This window comes from Phaethon lepturus, unplaced genomic scaffold (assembly GCF_000687285.1).
Source record: "Phaethon lepturus isolate BGI_N335 unplaced genomic scaffold, ASM68728v1 scaffold12604, whole genome shotgun sequence".
Classification (NCBI taxonomy): Eukaryota; Metazoa; Chordata; class Aves; order Phaethontiformes; family Phaethontidae; genus Phaethon; species Phaethon lepturus.
The window spans coordinates 87,756-111,233 of record NW_010535579.1 but is presented as its reverse complement, the minus strand read 5'-3'; the positions used below and the strand labels follow the sequence as shown (position 1 = coordinate 111,233).

Sequence of the window (23,478 nt, the reverse complement as noted above, 5' to 3'; positions counted from 1 at the left end):
AATATGAGCCTAATGAGCTGATCCTATTAAATTGAAGGTAAAAATGTGTATTTTATAGGTCCTGATGGAAAAATACATACTGTATGAATTGTTTATATATTCTTTGGTACATTTTTAAAAATAAAATGTTAAAATCCCAAATCAGTATGATACATGGCACTCAGTCTTTGTGTAGGAGGAGTTTTAACTGAGTGCCACCAAACTGGGAAAAACCTGCAAAAGCTGTTCTTGTTTATAATTTTTTTTTCATTTTTAAAACAGTGTGACTAATTACTAAAGAAAATGAATTTTTTTACAACTATGTTTCTATTCTAAAATACAAAAAACACCAAAGCATTTATTTTTAAGTTCTCTTCAGCCTCATCTCTCTGGTATAAAAAAAGAAATCTTCATTAATGCCTCTTTCTCTCAAATATCCACTTCTCACTGAAACAGAAAGCTCCTCTTTTTCCTCTTTATATCACCAAAATATGATTAGTGATTTTGATTGCCCAACTTGAAAGGGATCAGATATCCAGATAATTTTGAGCTTGCCTTTTCACAGTGTTTATAATCTAAACAGAGCAGATGGAAAGTAATATAGATAGCGGGTGACAAGACTGAGGGTTTCAGTTGACAAACACGACATATGACATTGTTTGTAAAATATATTCATAAGCCAGGGAATGAGGAGAAGGCAGAAAGGCATAAATTAGCAGAGGTTTGGAGAAAGAAGATAGTCTATCACAGCTATTTACTAGTTAAAACCTCTGCAAATCCATCTACCTGTCTCCTACTCAATTGCTTGTCTTTAGCTATCTGCAATGTCTTATGTTGCAGAATCACAGAAACAGAGAATAGCTGAGGTTGGAAGGGACCTCTGAAGATTGTTGAGTCCAATGCCATTACTCAAAGCAAGGTCAGCTAGAGCAGATTGCTCAGGGACATGTTCACTGGGTTTTGAATATCTCCAAGGATGAAGACTCCACAACTTTGATTCCAGTGTTTGATCATCCTTACAGTAACAAATATTTTTACTTAAATGGAATTTCCTGTATTTCAATTTGTGCACCTTGCCTCCTGTGCTTTCACTGGATACAACTCTGAAGAGTCTTACTCTGTCATCTTTTCTCCCCATCAGGTATTCATACACATTGATAAGATCCCTTCTGAACCTTCTCTTTCCCGGGGTGTACAATCCCAGCCTCTTCTTGTGTTTCAGTTTCTTTGCAGCCCTTTGCTGGGCTTGCTCCCATATGTTCATGTCTGTCTTGTACTCTGGTGTCAGGTTTACCCAGAAATCTACAAGTGGTAGTTTTGTATGTAAAACTGGAGTATCTGGAGAACTAGAATCCATTTCACCTTAATTTGACAAGAAACATCACTGTCCTTGCAGAATCCGTGCATGGCTCTATAGGATAGAATTGGGTCTCTGTGCGTGATTTCTAACATGTATCTGTGAGCAACAGTTAAGGCATGTGTGCCGGCTCATCAGGAGAGAACTTTCTTTACTGTCAAGTAACTCTAATAGTTACCAAATAACACTCAATACAGATATTTCCTTCAAAGTTGGGAGTCCATCAATCCTTGATGACCATGCTGCACATGTCTAGAAGAATGATGGTTCAAAAGCAGGAGAAAGCTTTGCATGTATGCTCCACTAATTACTGCTTTCATTCACAGCTGTTTTTAGAGATTTTCCTCTAAGAAATGATACTTCAGTCTGCCTGACATAGGTACCTGACCAGTAGATTTGGAGGCTGAAATAAGTACCTTGAAAGTTTGACTCGTCCTACAGAGGATATGATCTTCTGGCAGTCGGGGTTTTTTCCTCTGTATTTCAGCCTTATTTCTCAGGGTAGATATTGGAAGTTTATTAAAATCTTTTGCTTTAAATGCCGTAATCTTGGGTTTCAAATTCAGCCACTTAAGTTTTTGTCCACAGTGCATAGACATAAAAATACATTCATCTTTGTTTCTACAAGATTCAGTTGCATTAAAAATTGACATACATTTACAAGAACATAAATATAATTTTAGGAAAAAAAATAATTCATAGTTTCTTGAAAAATCCCCATGTAGCATTTTATTAATGCCTGTCTTTCCTTTACTGAGATAATCAGCTGATTTCCACTGCTTGAAAGAGTAGTTTCTGCTTAGCTCTGTCTGCTGGGTTTTAGGAATATGAAGCAATGAGGACTTTCTCTTTAGGTTGCTTATTAGCACTGGTTCCTTCCTGGGATCAAATTCTGTGGTGAGTTTACACTGGGACATGAGTGCCATGGAGTGGGAATTATGCCTTCAAATGAAAATGAGTTTCAAGTGTGCAAGGGTGTTTCCAAAGCAGTTCCAGTCCCTTGGAAAAGTATCAGCTGAAGTGGAGATCTCTAATAAAGTTCTTAACTTGATATTTTTCTCTGTTAGCTTACCCACAAATCATCCTCAGTCCGTCAGCCCTTTATATTATAAAAGAAAACCAACAAAGTGTAAGTGCACATACACTGACAATATTAGCAATGAACTATTAACAACTTATTTTTTTCTGCAAACTGTCTTGTATTAAATTATTTCAGCATGAAAATAAGTTCTTTGTAATCTTGAAGGTGTTTACAAAGGAATGTTACAGGGTGATTAGGAAATTACAGAGGAAAATTCTGCTCAGTAAATGCGTTCCACTACTTAATGTAGGTCCTTCTACCTATAGTCTTGATGTGCAAAAGCAATCATGGAGTAAGGCCTTTCATTTACTATCCTGTAAAATTAATGAACTTCAGACAAAGCTCCTGCTGTTTTCAGTTAGCTCCAGCAATTAAATAATCATGTACAAATTGAGAAATCATAATTATTTGCATGGCACCAGGCTGATATTTAGACAGAAAGAAGAAATTGCTATTTAAAACATAAATTTCCTAAATTACAAAGCAATATTAGAACAAACATGCTGGTCAGTGTATTCAGATCTGAAGTATCCTTCTGTCATATTTGTTTCTATGCTATGTCTTTCCCTTCAGAATTGTTGATTTGTTCTTCTGTTGTTGTCACTATTACCTAGTACTGCAGTGCAGTAGCTAGATTTGTACACATTTTAACAGGAGAATAATGATGTTCATTCTAATTTGCTTTCACGTGTGGTGTCACAGTAATGCTCAGGGACACTCTATCCTTAATCCATCAAATCCAATCAAGGAATTCACGTACTTCTAAATTAATTTTAAACTGTAGATTCTGCTAGAATCTTACTTACTACATTGAAACTTATGTGTCTGTCTTAGTTCAACTGCCATTATATATAAAAAGAAATTGCTTAAGCAGTTACTTAAGCAGAACTGCTTAAGAAACAATTTCTAGAAGGTTCAGAAAATTAACAAAACTTTAAGGAAAATTTCCAGGGATAGGTGAGAAACAGAAGCTCAAGTACAAGCACTGTAAGAGACATAGCAGTGATAGTTTCTACCTATTGGTCTGAATACGTAACAGACTTTTTTCCTGCTGTGTGTAGGTGATTTTGAAAATGGAAATGTTTTAGTAACTGTGACTGAAACTGCCTGTGGGCCATTTTTAAGTAGTACTGCATTTCTTTTGAGGTTGTTTTATTCTCTTGAACTTTGCAAACTCTTTTTTACAAATAAAGTAAGTGTAATTACTTTCTGTATTTTCCAGTCCTGATGTTTGTTCCTCTTAAATGATTGTGATCTTATTAGACAGTTGTGTTTCTATGGCTTTTTTAAAGTAATGGATAACCATCACAGTATAGAAAGTTTGGAAAGATGTTTTTAGGAAGTGGAAGGGTTTACTGTGTGGAGGAATTCAAATCTTCTCCCAGGGGTGTTTGCCCTAAGCTGGTGGGATAGTTCATAGGGCATTCATTTAGTTTATTATTTTTTTTAAATTAAGCCTTCTGAGCTAGAAAGAAGTCAGGTCTAGGATTCTGGCAGGATACTGCCAGACTAACAACACTTGAGGCGGGTTAAAGCAGAAAAACCTGAAATTGAACTTTTCGTTATAAAAGTAGAATTTGGATCTACCAAAACTTTTAATTACCACTCCTGCTACTAACCTAAGAAGGCCACAAATACCTGATTATGGTATTTTTAGAGGTAACTGAAAGAACTAGCACTAAGAAAAATGTAATGATATTAATGGAAAGCCATATCACTTAAAAAAGTTAATCCTCCATACCCAACAGAAAGTAAAATGGCAGAAAATGCTTAACTCTCTTTACTGTCAGAATTACTGTACTACGTATAACATTATTAGATTCAGGGAATGAGAGACATGCACTGTCATTTAGCCTGATGGAGACTTGGCAAAAACGAACTCTGTTAGAACTCTGATTACCACCAGCGATTTTAACCTGGGCTGTTACATTTTAAGTGCAAGTCCTAACAGAAGGTCAGTGTCACAGTAAGACCTTTTGGCTCTTCCCCTCACTGAACTCTATGACACTCCTCCTGCCTTTGGAGGCAACAGTCAACAGAGCTTAGGCATAAGGTATGGGTGGCCCTCTTTCCCATCTTTAGTATGTCATGCACCATGTGCTTTTTGTATTCCCTGGATAACCAAAACATCATGGTTTTCTTCTGCATAAAAGAAAAAGACTTTTTTATCGTTTAAAAAACTAAAAAATTGTTTTCTGTCACTTTTAATAAATTCTTTTAAGCTTTATTATTTCCAATATATTTTTCAAAGGAAAGGATGTGTAAACTTGGCCTTTGCCAGTATATACAATTTTCATTTTAATATCTTTCCTTAAATTCATTGTACTTAAGAGAGTACGACTAAGTATGCAGTGCTACTTATAATCCCTGGGAATCTGAAACTTTATTTTATGAGCATCTTTTTCTATTTTAATTTGCATCAAAACAAAGGAAGACCTAGGCAATATATGTAACATATGGTCTCCACCCAGAAATAGTTTAACAAAAGAACTATAAACTAAAAAGATACAAAGCTGAAAACAATTCTCTGATGCTTATCCTATTTCTTATCGAAGTAAAGTCTTTGAGGTTTTCTTACATTTAGTTATGAATGAACTCATAGGAGGAATTAGTTGTAATTACTGAAGCTTATTATGTGTACAGTTGTTACAGTCAAGCAGGAAAAAAAAAAAATGCTAGGCAAAGTTCTGGTTGTCTCTATGGACAGATGTAAATATGAGTTCCAGACTTCTTTTTTTTTTTTTCTTCTCTCTATTACTCAACATGATTGAAAAAACTCTATATAACTACATGGCTTTGGCATTTTGAAGCTTAATATATTGCTTACTCAATTCTGGGTCAGCAAAGTTGTTTTTCATTGTAAGTAACTTGGGGTATGTATACCTACTGTTACATAAAATATTTTTTAGGATCCATTTTTGTTATGTCTGGGTTGGAATGCACAAGATCTCTGCAGAAATTGCAAGTGGTTTGATGATTGCCTCATTGAAAACCTTTTGGGTTCATGGAATCATAGGATAATTCAGGTTGGAAAGGACCACAGAGGAGTATCTGGTTCAACCTCCTGCTCAAAATGAAATCAGCTGTGAGGTCAAGCCGGGTTATTCAGGGCTTTATCCAGTCAGGGATTCAAAAACTCCAAGGATGGAGACTGCATAACCTCTCTCTTGTAGACATATTCTACTTGGTTTTCTTTGATGAGGATCATTTGTGTTTTCCTGTATGTCCTCATGTGTGGTCTTATTCCTAATCTTGTCTTAAAGACCTCTTCAAAATCAGGAATCATTCTGAACGCAGTTCTTTCAGAGCTCAAAGACTTAGATCTCCATTTGGTACTGTTCCCCCTACTTCATTTGTCCTCTCTCTTACTCATTATTTCCATTTCTTAAGTTGGAGCATACTATAACTTCTACATCCCAGCTGTTGGTTTTCTAGCTCTTCTTTGCTTCATAATCTTATGGTGAATTTTGACATTTTTTTTTCTTTAATGTCACAAAAATCTTTCATATTTATCAATTTTTCCCAGTGATTCTTCCTTCTTGCTAATAGCTTCTCAAGCCTTTATTCCCCATAACTGTTGTCTTTTGATGTAGATGTTTTCCTGTTCTCTGGGATTTGGAAATGTGACTTGCTCTGCTTGCGTCCTAGGTTCCATCAGCAGAGACTGCAAGGGTTGTTACTTACTGATTATGCAAGTAAACCAAACACTTTGGTTGGTTTGGGGTTTTTAATCCCCTTTTATTTCCTGGCTAGCTCCTTTCATCCAATGTCCTGTCTCTATTTCCCTTGTCCTTTTCATATAACAATGCAGGCATAGAGGCTCTTAGGAGGCCTCTGAATTGTTTGTAAGCTCACTAACACAAAGATTTTGTTTAAAATTGAATAGTAACAAAGATCAGTAGGACAACAAGTGTATCTTCCTAAAGGAGGGATTGTCAGCTTCAATTCTTCAGCCTGTGAAGCGACTGCCTTAAACCAGGGGTGATAAAATGGGCAGCAGTTTTATCCGAGGTTCCCATAAGCAATCACATACATCTATTGTGCTATGAAATTATTTTAAAGTGAAACTGATTTAGTATTTTTCAATTTACATGTCTGTCTTTTTTGATGCAGTGTGACTACTGTTAAAGGTTTCTGAGATGTCAGAACTTGGAATTTTTGTCTTGACTTTTTGACCAAAGTTTTCTTAGACCGTTTGAATCTTATCCAATGTCTTGGACTTGTGCTGTAGTTGATTTAGGGAGTCAATGGAGTTGAGGGGTTACCTCCAGGAGGCACTTCAGCGTGTCAGAGAAGGGGAAATGTATGTATGTCTTAGTTAACTACACGGTGAGTCTAAGCAAAACTAGGTTACTAAATTCTGCTTTTCAGTTAAGTCCCTATAATTATGTGAAAATAATCTGTTTTATTATGTGGATTTAATAGATTGCATGATGGGTCCTCAGTCTCACTGTGACACTTTGTGGGAACTGCTGTAGTGCAACAAAAATGCACTGTAATAGAAGTGATGACTTTCAAATGCAAAGTTGGAATTAGAAGAATGCAATTAGTTATTGTACTGCTAGATATAGATAAAGACTCCTTATTGAGCAAGATTAAATGTTTTGAATTGAAATGGTGATAGTAAGGGATAATTTATTGGTGTAATACAACTGGTGAATACCAGTGGTTACTTCTCTATCCCTATATCCCCCTTAGTGGCTCAGATCTGTGATACATTGAGCTAAAGTTAAAATGCAACCAGTTATTCTAGTTTTGTTATTACCCTGACAACTTGTTCATGATGTATGTAATGTATAGAGAGTTGGGGTCCAAATAATGAAGTCATACCCAGTAGCTGGTAGTGGCAGGATATAACTGAAAAGAAAGCTTTTGCATAGTTATCAAAGTGTCAAAATGCTGATCATAGTATATGAAAGCTTCTAACTTTTCCATGGAGATAAATGTTTACCTTTTTTTAACTAGCATCCTTGCCTAATGTAGGCCCTTCACAGAGCATTTTACAGAACCTTTATATGGAATTTTAAATTAATATTGGAAGGTTTGGTTAACATAATTTGAAAAATTTAATGGACTGCTTGATAATTGTTTCAGAACATAACAGTCTTTGCAGTAACATTTGAATATTGCAGATTTTTATAGTGGACTCTTAAACTTTAATATGCAGTCATGACCTGCTAGCTGTATCATAGTCATGCTCTATGTAATTGCAAAGTAAGTTTTATTAACCAATTTTTTTATAGGTTAATATGGCTCTTGAACCAAAGATAATAGTAGGAGTCTGTGCTTTATGTTGAAGGATTGATTTACTTAATACTAAACTACAGTGAAGGACAGGAAGTGCTATCATTTCTGATGTGTGGTTAAGACTTGGTCACAATTGATAAATAACGCAAGTCTGTCTTTCAAAATGTTATATTGAATATAATTAAGAAAGATGTTTGATATCCTGTGCTTGTTTAACATAAATTTAAATATCTTTTAACATCATAAAATATAGATTTGTCTTTACATGTTCTTTAAAGTGAATTTAAAAAAAAATAAAAATTAAAATAAAAACATGGATTAAAAGCTATCGTTCAATACCAGTGCCAATGTATATTCTTCATCCAGTGGAACAAGTAACAATATTATAAATAGAAGTTAGATAATGGCCAAATTAAATATTTAATAGGAAATTGCATTTAATTTTGTGTTTTGTTTTCATGCAAGATAACTTGCAGTTTGATACACCATGGGGGTTGGAGATCCTTATTGGACTGCAGGCATGAAGTAATTGGTTCTCTTGATTTCTGACATTGGCGGTAGCTACGATTACGACTTTACATATCTCAGTATACTGCAGTATCTGTTCTTTAGGCAGTACTTGTGAAGCAATGAAGCATAATTTTTCATTAAATGTTCAACTGATTGGTTTGGCACTTTTAAATTAAAATTAAGAAGTCTATGTGACAAAGGCAGCCGTATAAAGTAGTTCCATTTTAACCATGGAAATTTTTGGGGGGCCAGTTACAACAGTAATCTTGGGGCTCCATTTTAAATTTAAAGTGATGTTTTTAGATTTTTATAGTGATTTGAAATAGGGTTGTTTTGTAAGCCTTTTTTTGCAGGAACAGCGACCTGAATAATTTTTGCATTTATCAGAGAAATACAGTTTCATGATATAAAGAACCACAAAATTCTACAAAATTTTAAATTATTCTTCTTTGTGGGAAAGCTTGTTTGCTATTTTTATATCATGCTTTAGTTATTCAGTTAGCAACCTGAATCAAACTAGATAGTAGTAACGATCCCTTTTGCCTTCAAAAGTCATGGCTATTTTTACAGCACTTAAAGTATGGTAGATCAGTTCCAGGGAAGGTTATGGAGGAGCAGACCATCTTGAGTGACATCACATGGCACATACAGGACAACCAGCTGATCAAACCCACTCGGCATGGGTTTATGAAAGGCAAGTCCTGCTTGACTGAATAGAGTTAAATCCAGTTGGCGGCTGGTCACAACTAGTGTTCCCGAGGGCTCAGTATTGGGGCCAGTTCTGTTTAATAGCCTTATCAATGATCTGAATAAGGGGATTGAGCACACCCTCGGTAAGTTTGCAGATGCCACCAAGGTGGGTGGGAGCATTGGTCTGCTTGAGGGCTGGAAGGCTCTGCAGACGGATCTGGACAGGCTGGATCGATGGGCTGAGGCCAATTCTATGAGGTTCAACAAAGCCGAGTGCCGGGTCCTGCATCGAGATCACAACAACCCCATGCAACGCTACAGGCTTGGGGAGGAGTGGCTGGAGAGCTGCCCGAAGGAAAAGGACCCAGGGGTGTTGGTCGACAGCTGGCTGAACAGGAGCCAGCAGTGTGCCCAGGTGGCCAAGAAGGCCAGCAACATCTTGGCTTGTAAAAAAAATAGTGTGGCCAGCAGGAGTAGGAAGTGACTGTCTGCCCTGTAGTCAGCCCTGGTGAGGCCGCAAGTGGAATACAGTGGAATACAATTCCACTGCGGTGGAATACAGTATTCAGTTTTGGGCCCCACGCTACAAGAAAAAGACATTGAGATGCTGGAGCGTGTCCGAAGAAGGACAGGGAAGCTGGGGAAGGGTCTAGAGCACAAGTCTTATGAGGAGCGGCTGAGGGACGTGGGGGTGTTTAGTGTGGAGAAGAGGATGCTGAGGGGAGACCTCATTGCTCTCTACAACTACCTGTAAGGAGGTTGTAGTAAGGTGAGTGTCAGTCTCTTCTCCCAAGTAACAAGAGATAGGACAAGAGGGAACAGCCTCAAGTTGCACCAGGGGTGGTTTAGATTGGATACTGGGAAAAATTTGTTTTCTGAAAGAGTTGTCAAGCATTGGAACAGGCTGCCCAGGGAAGTGGTTGAGTCACTGTCCCTGGAGGTGTTTAAAAGGTGTGTAGGTAATAATAAAAGTTGGTGTGGGGGTGGTTTGTTTTTTTTTAACATTTAAGGTCTATAGGAATGAAAAAGGGAGTTGAATGGTACTAAGAAATCAGCAGAAGGATGATTGAAATTGTAGCCTTCATAATTGTTCAACTTCCTAGTCAAATAATGACAAACTGTGTGTAATATAGCCACATGAAAAATTATGCAGGACATTAAACAAATATTAACCTTGCTATGTCATCTGTGCATTCTTTGTTCTGTTTGTTTTGTATATAAAGTTTTATGAAAGTATTTAATTGAGTAATCAATCTTAGAGTGTTGGGTTTTTTTCCCTTTAAGATCTTTCTATGTTCACCTAACATGGACCTGCTCTGGGAATGAATCAAGGTTGCATTGCTAGAGGCTATTGTCTCCTACACCTTGGTCTTATTTGTTGCAGGCAGTGAATGAGGCAGGGAATTTTATGAAGAAAAGAATGGTCTTGGGATATAAGCAGTTGAATATTGCACTGAAGACATGTATTCTCTGTATGCTTCAGCAGAAATGTTTGCACAATTCTATGCCATTTGCTTAACTTGGCCCTTCTATGGTGTTCATCATTCTAAGAGCCCAACAAGTGTTTTGTGATTTTCAGAAGCATGAAACAATTTTAAAAAATAGATATGTGAACTGAGGTAGTTTGGAGTGATGGTCTGACTAACTGTGGCATTTGCAGTGCAAGTGCTCTCTCTCTCTCTCTCTCTCTCTCTCTCGCTCTCTCTCTCTCTCTCTCATTGACCTTCTGAAATTAATTGATAATTTTATAACATTGGTTTCTCTGTAGCTCCATTCCTTGGTGTGGTCTTAACTCCATAGGGAAGCTAAAGCCAGAAAACCATTATTGTGAAATTCTCTGATAATTTCATCATGTCCAGCTATGATTTGTCAGCAGAGTTTACACATGTCAAATTTTACTGGTGTGTTTAATATTGATATTTTTGATAAAAAAATAACCTTGAAAAAATAGTAATTCTGAGTTCTGTTTTGGACCATTTTAATGACCCCTCTTCAGCTCGTCATCTTCACAGTGTCTTATACCCTACATTGGCTATTAATCTCCACTCTCAATGCTTTATCCTCTATATTTTATAGTTCTTTCTTTACCTTTTTCATATGTTTGAGTGCCAGCAGGGACTGAGATTTAATGCTACAGGATAAACAGTTTGCTGATTTAGTACTAAAGTTCAGCAGCCTGAAGCATTTTACTGGATCAGACTAGGCATATATGGAGTATCTAGAATGTAACTGCTATAGCTGCACACGCATCTTCTCTTCAACAACTATTAATAACATAGTTAGCATTTTTAGCATTTTTATAATATCTTTTTTTTTTTGTCTGCTTACCAGAAGACTGACAATGACTTGCAATTTGGTACAGAAGCTTTGGAGCACATTAATGCATAAGAACGTATACAATTGATTTGAACTGCACATTTGTGCCAAAAATTTTTCAGGATTAAGACTGTAAACACTTTGCACACACTCTATTACATTTTCTCTAGGTGATTTTAATTTAGTTGGAAACAGTGAATGTTGAGTTTTCAATAAAAGTAAAGCCTGATGAAGTCTCAGCTCAAGGGATAGAGCAGGATTGTAGATGAGAGAGAGAAGTGAACATTCACTATTTCTTTCTTAAACTTAGTGCATTGCATTAGAATTATTTAGGGTATTTTCTGTATAGATGTTAATTTAGTACACGCTGCCTATCAGTGAAATAATGGAGACAGTATGTGAGAATATAAAATATCTACAAAGATCATCAGTGTTGGCTTAAAGTGGGTGTGAAGCTCTAGTAACTAATTTCTGAAACAGTAGCCCTTAATTTAAGTCCAGCCTGAGTCTCCAGCAAATATCCCACAGGCAAACTGATCATTTGGGGAACACTGTCACTATTTTTACCTGAGTTTACACTTTCTGGGAATGCTGTATTTAGCTACACTGTAAGCTTTAAGCAGAGGTTGTAAATCATACTGTTACTGATTTATCTCTTCCTTCTGCTTCCCCATTTCTCTTCCAGGCATAGAGACTCCCAGGAAGAGAGACATTAGAAAGTATAGTTTGAAAACAAATAGAAATATGTTTAGATGCCACTTAATCATTTGCCTTGCAGTGTATATGCTCTGTCATTCGGTGGGGACAATGTGGGATTCTAAAGGAAAGCTCTCAATACCACTAAGAAAAGTTTAGCTTGCTGCAAAGCAGCAAACATGTTTTGTAATTTTGGATATGTAAATTTTTACATCAAGAAATTATTTGTATTTATGAAATTTAAACAAATTAAAGCTGTAATAGAAGGACTTGATGTTTGCTGAATTCTGAATGCTTTGCTTCTACTAGTTTTTATTATGTAAAATTCAAGCTGCAGAATAATTTATAAAAGCTTAGTATTTTCTCCTTTTTGAAGGGTGAGGAGAGAGTTCAAAAACCTTTGAGCACATGAGAGCAAATCCTTTATTTTGAAATGTTTCGTATCTGGTTGGCATGATAATTTTGAAGCATCCAAAGGGCTGTGCAATGCTCTATGAACACCGTTAAGCACCTGGGAGGAAAAGATGCATATGCTTCTGACTGTAGAATGCAAGATTTCTTTTTCTGTTCCCTCCAGTGAGACTGATCAGCATTTTTATTTGTCCCACAGGGGTTGTTCAGAACTTTGTCGTATACCCATGGTGGAATACAAACTTGACAGTGAAGGCACCCCATGTGAGTATAAAACCCCTTTCAGAAGGAATACCACTTGGCATCGGGTGCCGACTCCCGCTGGGCAGCCTCTCTCTCGTGCCTCTCCAATCCTAGGAACATCTGACAGACTGCAGTGCCAGCAGCTTCTCCAGCAGGCTCAGACAGCCATTCCTCGCAGCACTTCCTTTGATAGAAAACTGCCAGATGGTGCAAGGTAATGTAATCTGTTTAATGCCTGTTATTTTCCTAATGTGCGTTACTTTAGATAGCTCTGCTTTCTACAACTTTGGAATACTTATTTTTTTAAACCTTATTTTGTTGAGTTTTAACAGCAATTTTAATTCTGTGTTAAAGAGCATTCACTGAGCCCAGTTCCCTCTACTTGAAAAAAGTGACTTCTTGTTTGTGATGGAAGTGGAAGTGGACTGTACTAATAATCCTACTGTTAGGAACAGATGACTTTTCCCTTTAGTCCCAAATCAGTAAAGTGGGAAACTGCCTTGTGACTTTTTGATCTAAACAATGTCCTGTCCCCCACCTTTTGGGAGCCTATTTAAACAAATAATGAGTGTAAATAAAATGAACTCATCCCTTTAAAAATGAGTTATTTGATCTCATTACCAAGCTATTGGCATAGTTTCAAAGGGTTCTGTAAGTCATTACCAGTCCTTATGCTTCGCTTTGCTTTTAATTACACAAAGCGGAGCTTGTGATTTGAATATGTAACGCCTCTTAGATGATGGGATGTTATCCTTAAATGTTAGCTCTAATTTATTCATCATTCTTCATAAAGTAAAAATTTATTTTTGAAGTTAAAAATTTGTAAATACATTTGACGTTTGAATTATTTAGGAAAACCATGTGTCTCGCATGGAACTCTCTGTCCTTTATTGTTTGCAATTATTTCTGCTTTACGCCCTTTTTCCATGAGGTGATATATTTCTAATTTTCAAGGAAAAAAATACTGCATGTTGAAAATACGCAATTGATATGAAAATCTAAAATACTAGTCTTAAATAGCTTTAAAAAATTCTGAATGAAATCATAAAATACCGCTATTGCTACACCATCTGTATTATTTAATAGGAAAGAATTAATGACTTTATACATTGTTTGAAATATATACAGTTAATAGTAATATATCTTTGAAAATATGTCTATATCAAGGCAGACTCCTGGTTACAACCATTTGATCATTTGTATTCTCCTTCTCTCCTACCCCTGCCCCTGCCTTACCCTCTGAAAAAAGGGTTGGTGCATTTCTGTAAGCATGTATATACCATTATAGAGCTTAAGCTTTTCCTAATGTCTTCTTACTGAAATTCTTGGTAACATCTAGCATAAGGAGATAATGTGTCGCATGTCTAAAAAGACTTCAGGATCTATGGAGCTTTATTAAGCATACTGTATGTCTATACAGAGAAAAAGTGAAAGCTTTCTGACATACTACTCATTTCCAAAAAATTTCACAAACATAAGTTGCACTTGTCCTAACACTCAGTGAAGCATGTGAAAAAATGTTATGACTAAAAATGCTGAGAGGGGCTATCTCTTGTCATGAAGAAATTCTTGTATCACTTAAACAAAAAAAATGCAATGCAGAAGTGCTGTTCTGGGTAAGACATGGTACAGAGTATAAATAATGAAAAGAGAAAAAAATGATGAACTGTGACATGTGGGTCTTGAAACACAAAAAGAAGGTCACCTAATTGGCAAGATCTTCCCACATGGTAGGAGGCATATTTGGTGGCTTGGCAGAGAGATGGACTTAAAACGAAAGAGTTTGAAGTGAGGTTGGTTAGTACTTACAAGTAGTCTTGCAAGGGTGAAAATGTATACTCAAGCTAGGAAAATGATGAAGAGATTTTAGAGGGTCAGAGACCCAATATCAATTTAGACAAATTGAAGAGTGCAGGCAGGGAGAAGCAGGTTGATAAAACAGGGAAGTTATAGCAACTGATCTGAAAAGGAACTTCTGAAATTGAAGTCAGTGATAAAATGGCTGGTTTTAGAGATAAAAAGAGGAAGAAGCAACATAAATGTGGGCTAGGTATAGTAAAATACTTAAGCAGCAACAGTTCAGCTACTGTGACATCTATCAGTTAGATCCCCAGTCCCTGGAGTGAAATGAAAACCTGGGACCTGAAAACCCATGCTCCTAGTACAGTACCTGAGGAGAGTTTAAGCCTTTTGAGAAGGCAATCCAAATGTTTTTGTGTTGATTACTGTTGATCGGTACTAGGCGTTTCCTCTAATCAGTCACTAAGAAATAGAAGGATATCCTTGAGCTCTATTCTTGTTTTTACAAAGTGCCTAATTCTGTGACAGTCGCTCATAGCGAATGCCTAAGAGTGAAGCTTCAGTCAGACTCACTCTTCTGTTTTTTTCACACCAAGAAGTCTTGGTACTTTAGTCTGGAATCCATTCTCTTCAGTAAAGGAACTGTATGAGGCATTCACTGACTGGATTTCTGTGCTTGTCCATTTGTAGCCACCTTTTGTTTAGTAGGCTAATGCCTAGACACTTGTCCAGCAAATGGGAGGCTTGGGATCTAAGCATTCTTTAGCCTGGGATAGTACAATCCAATGTCCCGGTTTTGAGGACAATGTCCTAAACATCAGGCTGGACACACATGGGATCATAACTTACCCATTGCTTAATGCTGGTTCACTTAAAGTGTGCAAGAAATGCAAAGTTCTTGGTTGTAAGAAGCCAGAACATGCAGTTGAATTCAACTGTAGCCTATAGACTATTTCACTTGATTGAGAGAGGCTCAGTCCTGTCAATACCTATCAGAGAGAGACATGCTGAAATATTAGGCACTACACTATCTACTTATTGTGTATGTGTTTGGCTATTGGACAAAATATAATAGCTAATGTCTTCAAAATTTTCAAGCTGAACAGTAAAGTTGCTTATTGACTGTCATGTCCTTGGGAAAGTGTTGTGCATAAATCCAAAACTACCTCTTTTCACCTCTTGCCTGAGTACATACATTAATTTCTACATACAACCTTTAAAAAGAACAAACCCAAACAATATAAAAAAAAGAAGGCAAATACAGAGAAATCAAGGTAATGTCACTGAGGGAAATTGTCTTGTGGTTATGGACTGATACACACAGAAGTGAAGGATAGGAGAGTGATCAAACCCAAATTTGAGCATTGCCTTTCAATTGTCTGGAAATCCAAGAGGAGTAATTAGAGACGTTGTTAAGACATGAGGCTCAGAAGTTTAAATAATAAGTACAAAATAATACTACTCATGTAAATGTTTTCTTATTGCTCTTCTATGTCAAAGAATTAATAACATTTAAAAAGTATTGGTATTACCTCTTCTAAATTACTATGTTGAAAATTGAAGTACATGCAAAACAAATAACAATAATTTATGATCCTTCATGAGAGCTTCCCACCTGTGAATTTAGAGACCTAATCCAACTGATCTGACTCCTGAGTAATCCCACTTGTGCAGAAGTAAACCTAGATGTAAGAAACATAGGATTTGGCACTTAAGTCTTTTTCTTTCTGTGCCTTTTTTATATATTCAGTTGGAAATATTTTATTAGTGATGAAATAAATAATATACTTTGAAAATACTTATTTAAGTTTATGAAACTAAGATGTAACTGTAAATTCCCCAAATGAATATAATCAAGTGTTCATAGTGCATCTGCATTATTTGTAAAAATGAATGTATTTTGTCAAAGCAGCACAGCCCAGTTCAAAGCTGAAACCTCACAAATACCTCAGTGCACTGTTAATGACTCTAGTCAACATTACAGAAGTTCTCCGAGCAACCAGTCCTCCTCCAGTGACCCAGGACCCAGCGGGAGCAGCCAGTGGAGACAGCAAGTGGGATACGATGGGTATTGATGATTTTTTTTTTTTTCTTTTTTTAAATCTTGATATAGGTCCCATGCACCTTCTTTTTGAAACAAAATTTATGTGGATGTTCTGTATCTTAGATTTATTTGCAAACTCTGTTAGGATATTTTAAGATGTACAGGTTTACTGATCTTTAACGTAACATGTATGCCAATACGATTTTAAAGTCATACTGCTTTAACTCTTTAGAACCAAATTGTTACTTTACAATTCAGGTAAATAACAAACAGTTCTTAGGTTTGCTTTCCCAGAAACAGGCCAGAAATTGGCTTGTAACTCAGAACTGGAATAAAATAATAGTATATACTCCTTTTGCTTCAGTGTAAGGGTATTTGATTAAAAAATCATCTTTATGGTCTTCAAAGGTTTTATTTCCTACTGTGCTTGTTCCAGTAGCATCCATTCTTTAGCATTTCTCCTGAAAAAAGCATCACTCTTTCAGGGGCCTGTTCTCCCTAAAAGGCTGTTGCGGTATATAGATGGTTCTTTCACATCCCTGTTAATCAGTTGGTGCTGAATTTTCAGAATTTAGTTATCTGTGTATAAGAGACCACCTCAATATACTGTCCATTTTATAAGAATATTAGGTGAGACATCTGTTCTAAATTACTTGAATTCATCACTTTGTTGTATAAATATAGCTGCAGAAAACAGTCCTGTTATAAAATATTGACCTATGGCAGTATCTACATAGCATAATATACAAGCATTCCAGACTAGCCACTTGGCATTCAGAAGCTACTTCTCAGGAAAAGTGAATATTGAAAACATCAGCTTGATTTCTTGTCTGTAAGCTGTTGCTTTGGCATGACTGTTTGTGGATAAGATATTCCATGTAGCAGATATATGCTATGTATATTCAGATATATGTAGCAGATATGCAATATCTTGGAGACTCCTCAAGGAATTTCAGAATACTCACTAAAATCTCTGGCAACTAAATAGATGCTAATAATTCAAATAAAACTATAGCAATTTTTTTGACAGTAAACACATTAAAATGTATCTTGTCATTTTTCCAGCACAGTTATTTCTAGTAGCAACCTTGGTTGCTTTGTGAAATAATTTAACTTTTGCAGTACACTACAAAGCAATGGATCTGGTACTAGCTTACATGTTCTGAGTGTGAAAACCTGCAAAACTATCCTAATTTTCTGTGGGGCTTAGTTCATAAACCGGTTAAGCATACATTACCATAGTTCTCCATTGCAAAAACATTGAATATATAGCCCCAAGAATGCATTTCTTCTTGAAGTTCAGTGTCGTCTTGGCCTATTCACACTTAAGATACAACAGTAGGCTGTTGAAAAAACTGCATGTAAATATTTCCACGCAGTGTTAGAAAATGTTACTATACTTCCTTGTAGCGGGGAATGATGATTGTTTAAAGAAATCACTTACAAAATATTTGCTTTGAAGAGTAAAAACTGTTGTTGTTCACCATGTAACTAGTTTTCTAGGGAAAAAAAAACAAACAGCTTAATTTTCTGCTTACGTTAAAAGGTGCCAGTCCCCTTTGCTCCATGAACACCACCAAGGTGCAGGCTCACTGGAGTGTGAAGGAGGCAGAGAACGAGAGGAAACTTTGGAAGGAACTAGACATTCTGGTAATGAAAACCACTGTATCTTTAAAATAAGTGTTCCTTGCAATGCAGTGCCTTTTGAAGTGCAGTCACCTTCTGATGGCGGCGGTTGGATACACAAAGAGCATGTAATAAGACAGTGAAAGCAGGAACTGTTACAGACAGTCCAACAGAATATGGCATGGGATATCTAGATAATACTTGCCACAAACTACTCCTGAACTTCAGAAAGCTTCATGAATGAGGAAAAGCGGGTTGAACTTCATTTAATTATCATTGAAAAACTAGATCTTAGGAAATTCTGCAAAGATACACATCACTGATTCCAAAGAGTGTACAGGTTTGAAACCTGATGCTAAGCCTTTTTTCTTTGTACAGTATACTCATCTTTTTAGCATTCAGAAATTAAAACACAATTATTTATGGCAGAAACCAAGTGGCATGCACCATCGACCAAAGTCCTGAGCTCCTACAAAGACCGGGCTTTACAGAAAGAAGGCAGTGGCAAGGAGTCGCCAAACAAACTTTCACATGTAAGTCTTTTACTTGGATGTCATTCAAAACTCTAAAAATAATCCCAGAAAACCCTGTAAAAGTCCCACCCTGGACTTAAAGAAATACATCTTAAAAATAAATTTTAGTGATTTATGAAGACAACTGTGTGTTTTGGGTGGCAAAGAGTATGTTCACCTAGATGTGGGGTTAATTGAGTATGTTTAATCTGTGTTTATAAACTAAAAATTCCAGGAGGGCTTGGGTCTGGGGCACTGAGGAGATAAAACTAGTATAGTCTACACTCAGATGTTTATTTACAACTTCATTTATACTGGCTTTCTTAACCTGTGAAGTATTTCATATATTTAAAAAAAAAAATTATATTCACTGTACCACTTGTCATGTTGTGTGAAATACCCATGTAGTATAACTACCAATAAGCACTATAAAAATGTAACTTGTATGTTGGGAATGCTAAACAGATTTCTAGTCCACATAGTTTAGTGACTTGTCTTCAGTAATGGCAAAATCCTCGATGACTTACTGGTGGAAAGTACACTAATGTTATGCGCTGTCTTTTTCTTTTTTTCTTTTGTTCGCTGCATGGAAAAACCTGCTATATATAGTCTATACGCTATTTGTAGACTTAGATAGGTAAGAATATGAGGCCAGTTTCCCATTTACTTTGCTGGGTAAAAAACTGTCTGGACAGCCAGGTCCAAAGAGTTGTGGTGAATGGAGTTAAATACACTTGGTGGCTGGTCACAAGTGGTGTTCCCCAGGGCTCAATATCGGGGCCAGTTCTGTTTAATAGCCTTATCAATGATCTGGACGAGGGCATTGAGTGCACCCCTCAGCAAGTTTGCAGGTGCCACCAAAGTGGGCAGGAGCGTTGGTCTGCTTGGGGGCTGGAAGGCTCTGCAGACGGATCTGGACAGGCTGTATCAATGGGCTGAGGCCAATTCTATGAGGTTCAACAAGGCCAAGTGCCGGGTCCTGCATCTGAGTCACATCAACCCCATGCAATGCTACAGGCTGGGGGAGGAGTAGCTGGAGAGCTGCCCGAAGGAAAAGGACCCAGGGCTGTTGGTCGACAGCTGGCTGAACAGGAGCCAGCAGTGTGCCCAGGTGGCCAAGAAGGCCAGCAACATCTTGGCTTGTAAAAAAAATAGTGTGGCCACAAGGAGTAGGAAGTGACTGTCTGCCCTGTAGTCAGCCCTGGTGAGGCCGCAGGTGGAATACAGTGGAATACAATTCCACTGCGGTGGAATACAGTATTCAGTTTTGGGCCCCACGCTACAAGAAAAAGACATTGAGATGCTGGAGCGTGTCCGAAGAAGGACAGGGAAGCTGGGGAAGGGTCTAGAGCACAAGTCTTATGAGGAGCGGCTGAGGGACGTGGGGGTGTTTAGTGTGGAGAAGAGGATGCTGAGGGGAGACCTCATTGCTCTCTACAACTACCTGTAAGGAGGTTGTAGTAAGGTGAGTGTCAGTCTCTTCTCCCAAGTAACAAGAGATAGGACAAGAGGGAACAGCCTCAAGTGGCACCAGGGGTGGTTTAGATTGGATACTGGGAAAAATTTGTTTTCTGAAAGAGTTGTCAAGCATTGGAACAGGCTGCCCAGGGAAGTGGTTGAGTCACTGTCCCTGGAGGTATTTAAAAGGTGTGTAGATGCATTGCTTAGGGACATGGTTTAGTGGTGGAGTTGGCAGTGCTAGGTTACAGCTGGACTTGGTGAGTTTAAAGGTCTTTTCCAACCTAAACAATGCTATGATTCTATGAGAAAGGTACTATCATAAACAGAATCATACTGTAGATTTCTGCATGTGAAGACAACAATACTTTCTTTTATCTTAAGCCAAAGTTGGCAGAAAGCTAGAATCAGTATATGTAGCAATCAGTGTTAAACAGAGCACTGATAACAAATGTAAGTTATGAGTTTGCTTAACGTCAGAGTTTTATGGTAATGGCAGCTCACATGCTTTTTTGGATGGTGGGGATCTGAACAGAATATTTCATAATGGGCTTATGTTTGTGTTTGCCTGCATATGCATAGTGCAGGTGCAAGAGAACTATATTGTACAAAGTAAAAACTAGCATTATTATAAAGATAATACTAATAAAATGAGGTTCTTTTGTGTTAGGTGCCGTAAAACAGAAAAAAAAGTCACCTTGTAAAAGGACTTTGTAATGTTCTCTTGCACAGCCACTTTTTGTTTAGCTTGATTCGCTATATGTCTCTGCAAGCCAGTGAAATTCACACTGATGGCTCCAGCAATTGTACAAGAACTTGGAAAAAAAATTGGAAAAAAATGTCTATACTGTCTTTTTATCAGTTTTAACTTGGAGGAAGGAGAGTGGGGGGAATTTCACTGGTTATCTTCAAGCTGTCTTTGTTCTCCTGGAATAAATATCATATTCCTGGAGATTTTTTTTTTTTTTAATCTTTAACAACATATAACAATTAGAGCCATGCTGAGCTTTCATACAATAATTTCTTTTGGCACAAGGAAATGCATAAAATGATCCTAAGGTATTGCCATGGTGAACTTCGAGCAGTTCAAGATAACTATGTCAATAACTGTTGTCCGGATTCTCTGCTGTTTGCACGGCCAAGGAGGTGCCTAGGCATGTATGTCCAGCAACGTACAGGAAATTAGGGGGGGGGGGTGTCATAGATGCAGTGTGTTTTCTGAGGCTAATTTTATGCCTTTGAGCTTTCTTCCTCCCCCCACCTTGTTTCTTCCCACTTTGGTTCCATTTTACATTTACAATAAGAAGTGACATGCCTTTTCTCCAGACACCCTTCTCCAAGTCCCTCTCCTTGAAAAAAACTGTTCATTGTAATTTTATCAATTGTTCCATTGTTTTTAAGGTGATAGCCACCTTGTAAAGGTTAGGATGAACGCAAATGTAACCCCTCCTTTTTTTCTAAAATAATTTTCTCAAATTTTGAGGCCTGTTAATTTCCATGTGGAATAGAAGTGTCATTTCTGGAAAGGCTGCCTTGTTTAACTGCTTTAATGTGTAAGCAATAGCTATGTTTATATGCATCTGCTAGGAGGGGAATCTGATAAAAAAGTTAGTCACCTTTCCCACTTAATTTCTACCTAATAGAAGTCCATCTGCCCTAATTCTGGCCGTTCTGTCACATTGATAAGTTAATCCAACTCTCTATAAAATCTCTTTTAAAAAAAACAACAAATCCCCCAACTTTATTGACACAAATGTCTGAGATAGTTATTCCGCTTCAATAGCCATGCTTAGCTTAGGGCCTTGTAACTTGAGTTACTTTCATCTGGTACACATACATCACAATTGGCTTCAATTTAACTAGCCACACATCCAATTGGATTTGATCCAATAAGCTACATATTACCCCACATTGAGAAAAAGCCAAGGTTAATTCAGTCTTCGTTTTTTTTCAGATTTGCAGTAGAACTTGTTTAAACAATAATTACTAATGCTTCTAGCTTTAACAAATGCTTATTTTAACTGTTCAGCAATGCAATTTTATGGATGTTAAGCACATCCTCTAATAAGAAAATTCAAGTGTGATCTTAAGATTTGCCATAGAAGATGTAACTAGAGCCTTTTTATTTGCAGTGACATCAACCTTTAATATGTCTAGCCAGTTGTGCAATTCATTTCGTAGAAACGGGTGATATAATTAGCTGGTTTTATACTTCACAGTTATAATATAACATACTGTAAAAAATAAGAAAATGGTCTTTGAGTGGCACAAATTCAGTAATTTATCTTCTTTTTGTGTGTTTTCTTGTTGTTCAGATTGGAGACAAAAGCTGTTCAAGCCACTCAAGCAGCAACACCCTATCCAGTAATACATCCAGCAACAGTGATGAAAAACACTTTGGTTCTGGAGATCTGATGGATCCTGAGCTGCTTGGATTAACATATATAAAGGGGGCTTCTACTGACAGTGGAATTGATACAGCTCCCTGCATGCCTGCTCCTCTTCTGGCCCCTTTGCACCTTGCTGGCAGCAGGTCTGGAGTACATTGTCGTACTGAGCAGTGGGCCGAGTCTTCTGAAACTCCTGGCCCAGATGATGATCCAGCTAAAATCTATGCTGTTCATAGCTATGCCTCTGCTATTTCTACCAGTCATACAGCTGAAGGCAGTATGGGGGACCTAAGTGAAATCTCCTCTCATTCCAGGTATGTGTTTCTTACAAATTATGGATTATAGATTAGCATACAGAAAACTCTTTTTTTTCATTGTTGTTATTCTGTTTACCTTTCTTTGAAAGTGCACTTAACTGATTTTGAATTTTTTTGTTGTATTTAAATGCCTATATGAGTAGTTTTCAGGCAATTTTTGATGAGTCTGCCTAAAAAGTATAGCTAGCCCTACTCCCAGAGCTGATGGAGACTTTGTATGTGACCTTGTGCACATTGCTTAAGTTTTTTAAAGTTGAAGAACATCCCTGAGTAAAAGTGAAGTTTGCACCTAGAACTTATTTCACATACTTTTTTTTTTTTTTTTTTCAGTACAGTGCAAAAAATTACCTGGGAGGTAATGCTGAGGGAAATCAGAAAAATTGCAGTGGACAATTTTTATGTGTAGTGATAATTTTTACATATGGTGAAACTGGATTGTATACCATCCCCCCTAATTTGCATTATTGTGATGTATGCTTTACAATTTTGTCTGTTGACCTGAATTTCTGCTTGATTTTTCAGCTGCTCTTTTTGTTACCAGTGGAATGTGTGCATGGTACCTTTGTTCTAAAGCAAACTTTGAAAGTACACTTTTAAAGCTGGTTGCCTTTCTCTCCCAATTCTCATTTTATGATGACTTTGAAGTTGAAGCTTTGGTCTATGTGTTAAGGCTTTTACTCTGTAAAGGATGGAAGGAAATCGTTCTATTTTTCCCTCTGATTTTCCTGTTTTCAATGTCAATCAGTACAGGAAAATAACCAAATAATATCTTGTATCCTCATTTCTTTATATGCTTGACAT

The 23,478-nt window shown here is 37.0% G+C and overlaps 1 protein-coding gene across 1 annotated transcript in view; it reads left to right on the top strand.

Moving 5' to 3' along the window:
* Window positions 1-23,478, top strand: part of SIPA1L2 (signal-induced proliferation-associated 1 like 2) — a gene marked incomplete at its 5' end in the record, with an annotated part of 71,508 nt that overhangs the window by 21,762 nt on the left and 26,268 nt on the right. Inside the window, 5 exons of the mRNA XM_010285884.1 lie at window positions 12,487-12,744; window positions 16,315-16,398; window positions 17,921-18,024; window positions 18,430-18,533; window positions 22,286-22,674. Coding sequence (XP_010284186.1) covers window positions 12,487-12,744; window positions 16,315-16,398; window positions 17,921-18,024; window positions 18,430-18,533; window positions 22,286-22,674 — 939 coding nt within the window. The remainder of the gene's footprint in view (window positions 1-12,486; window positions 12,745-16,314; window positions 16,399-17,920; window positions 18,025-18,429; window positions 18,534-22,285; window positions 22,675-23,478) is intronic.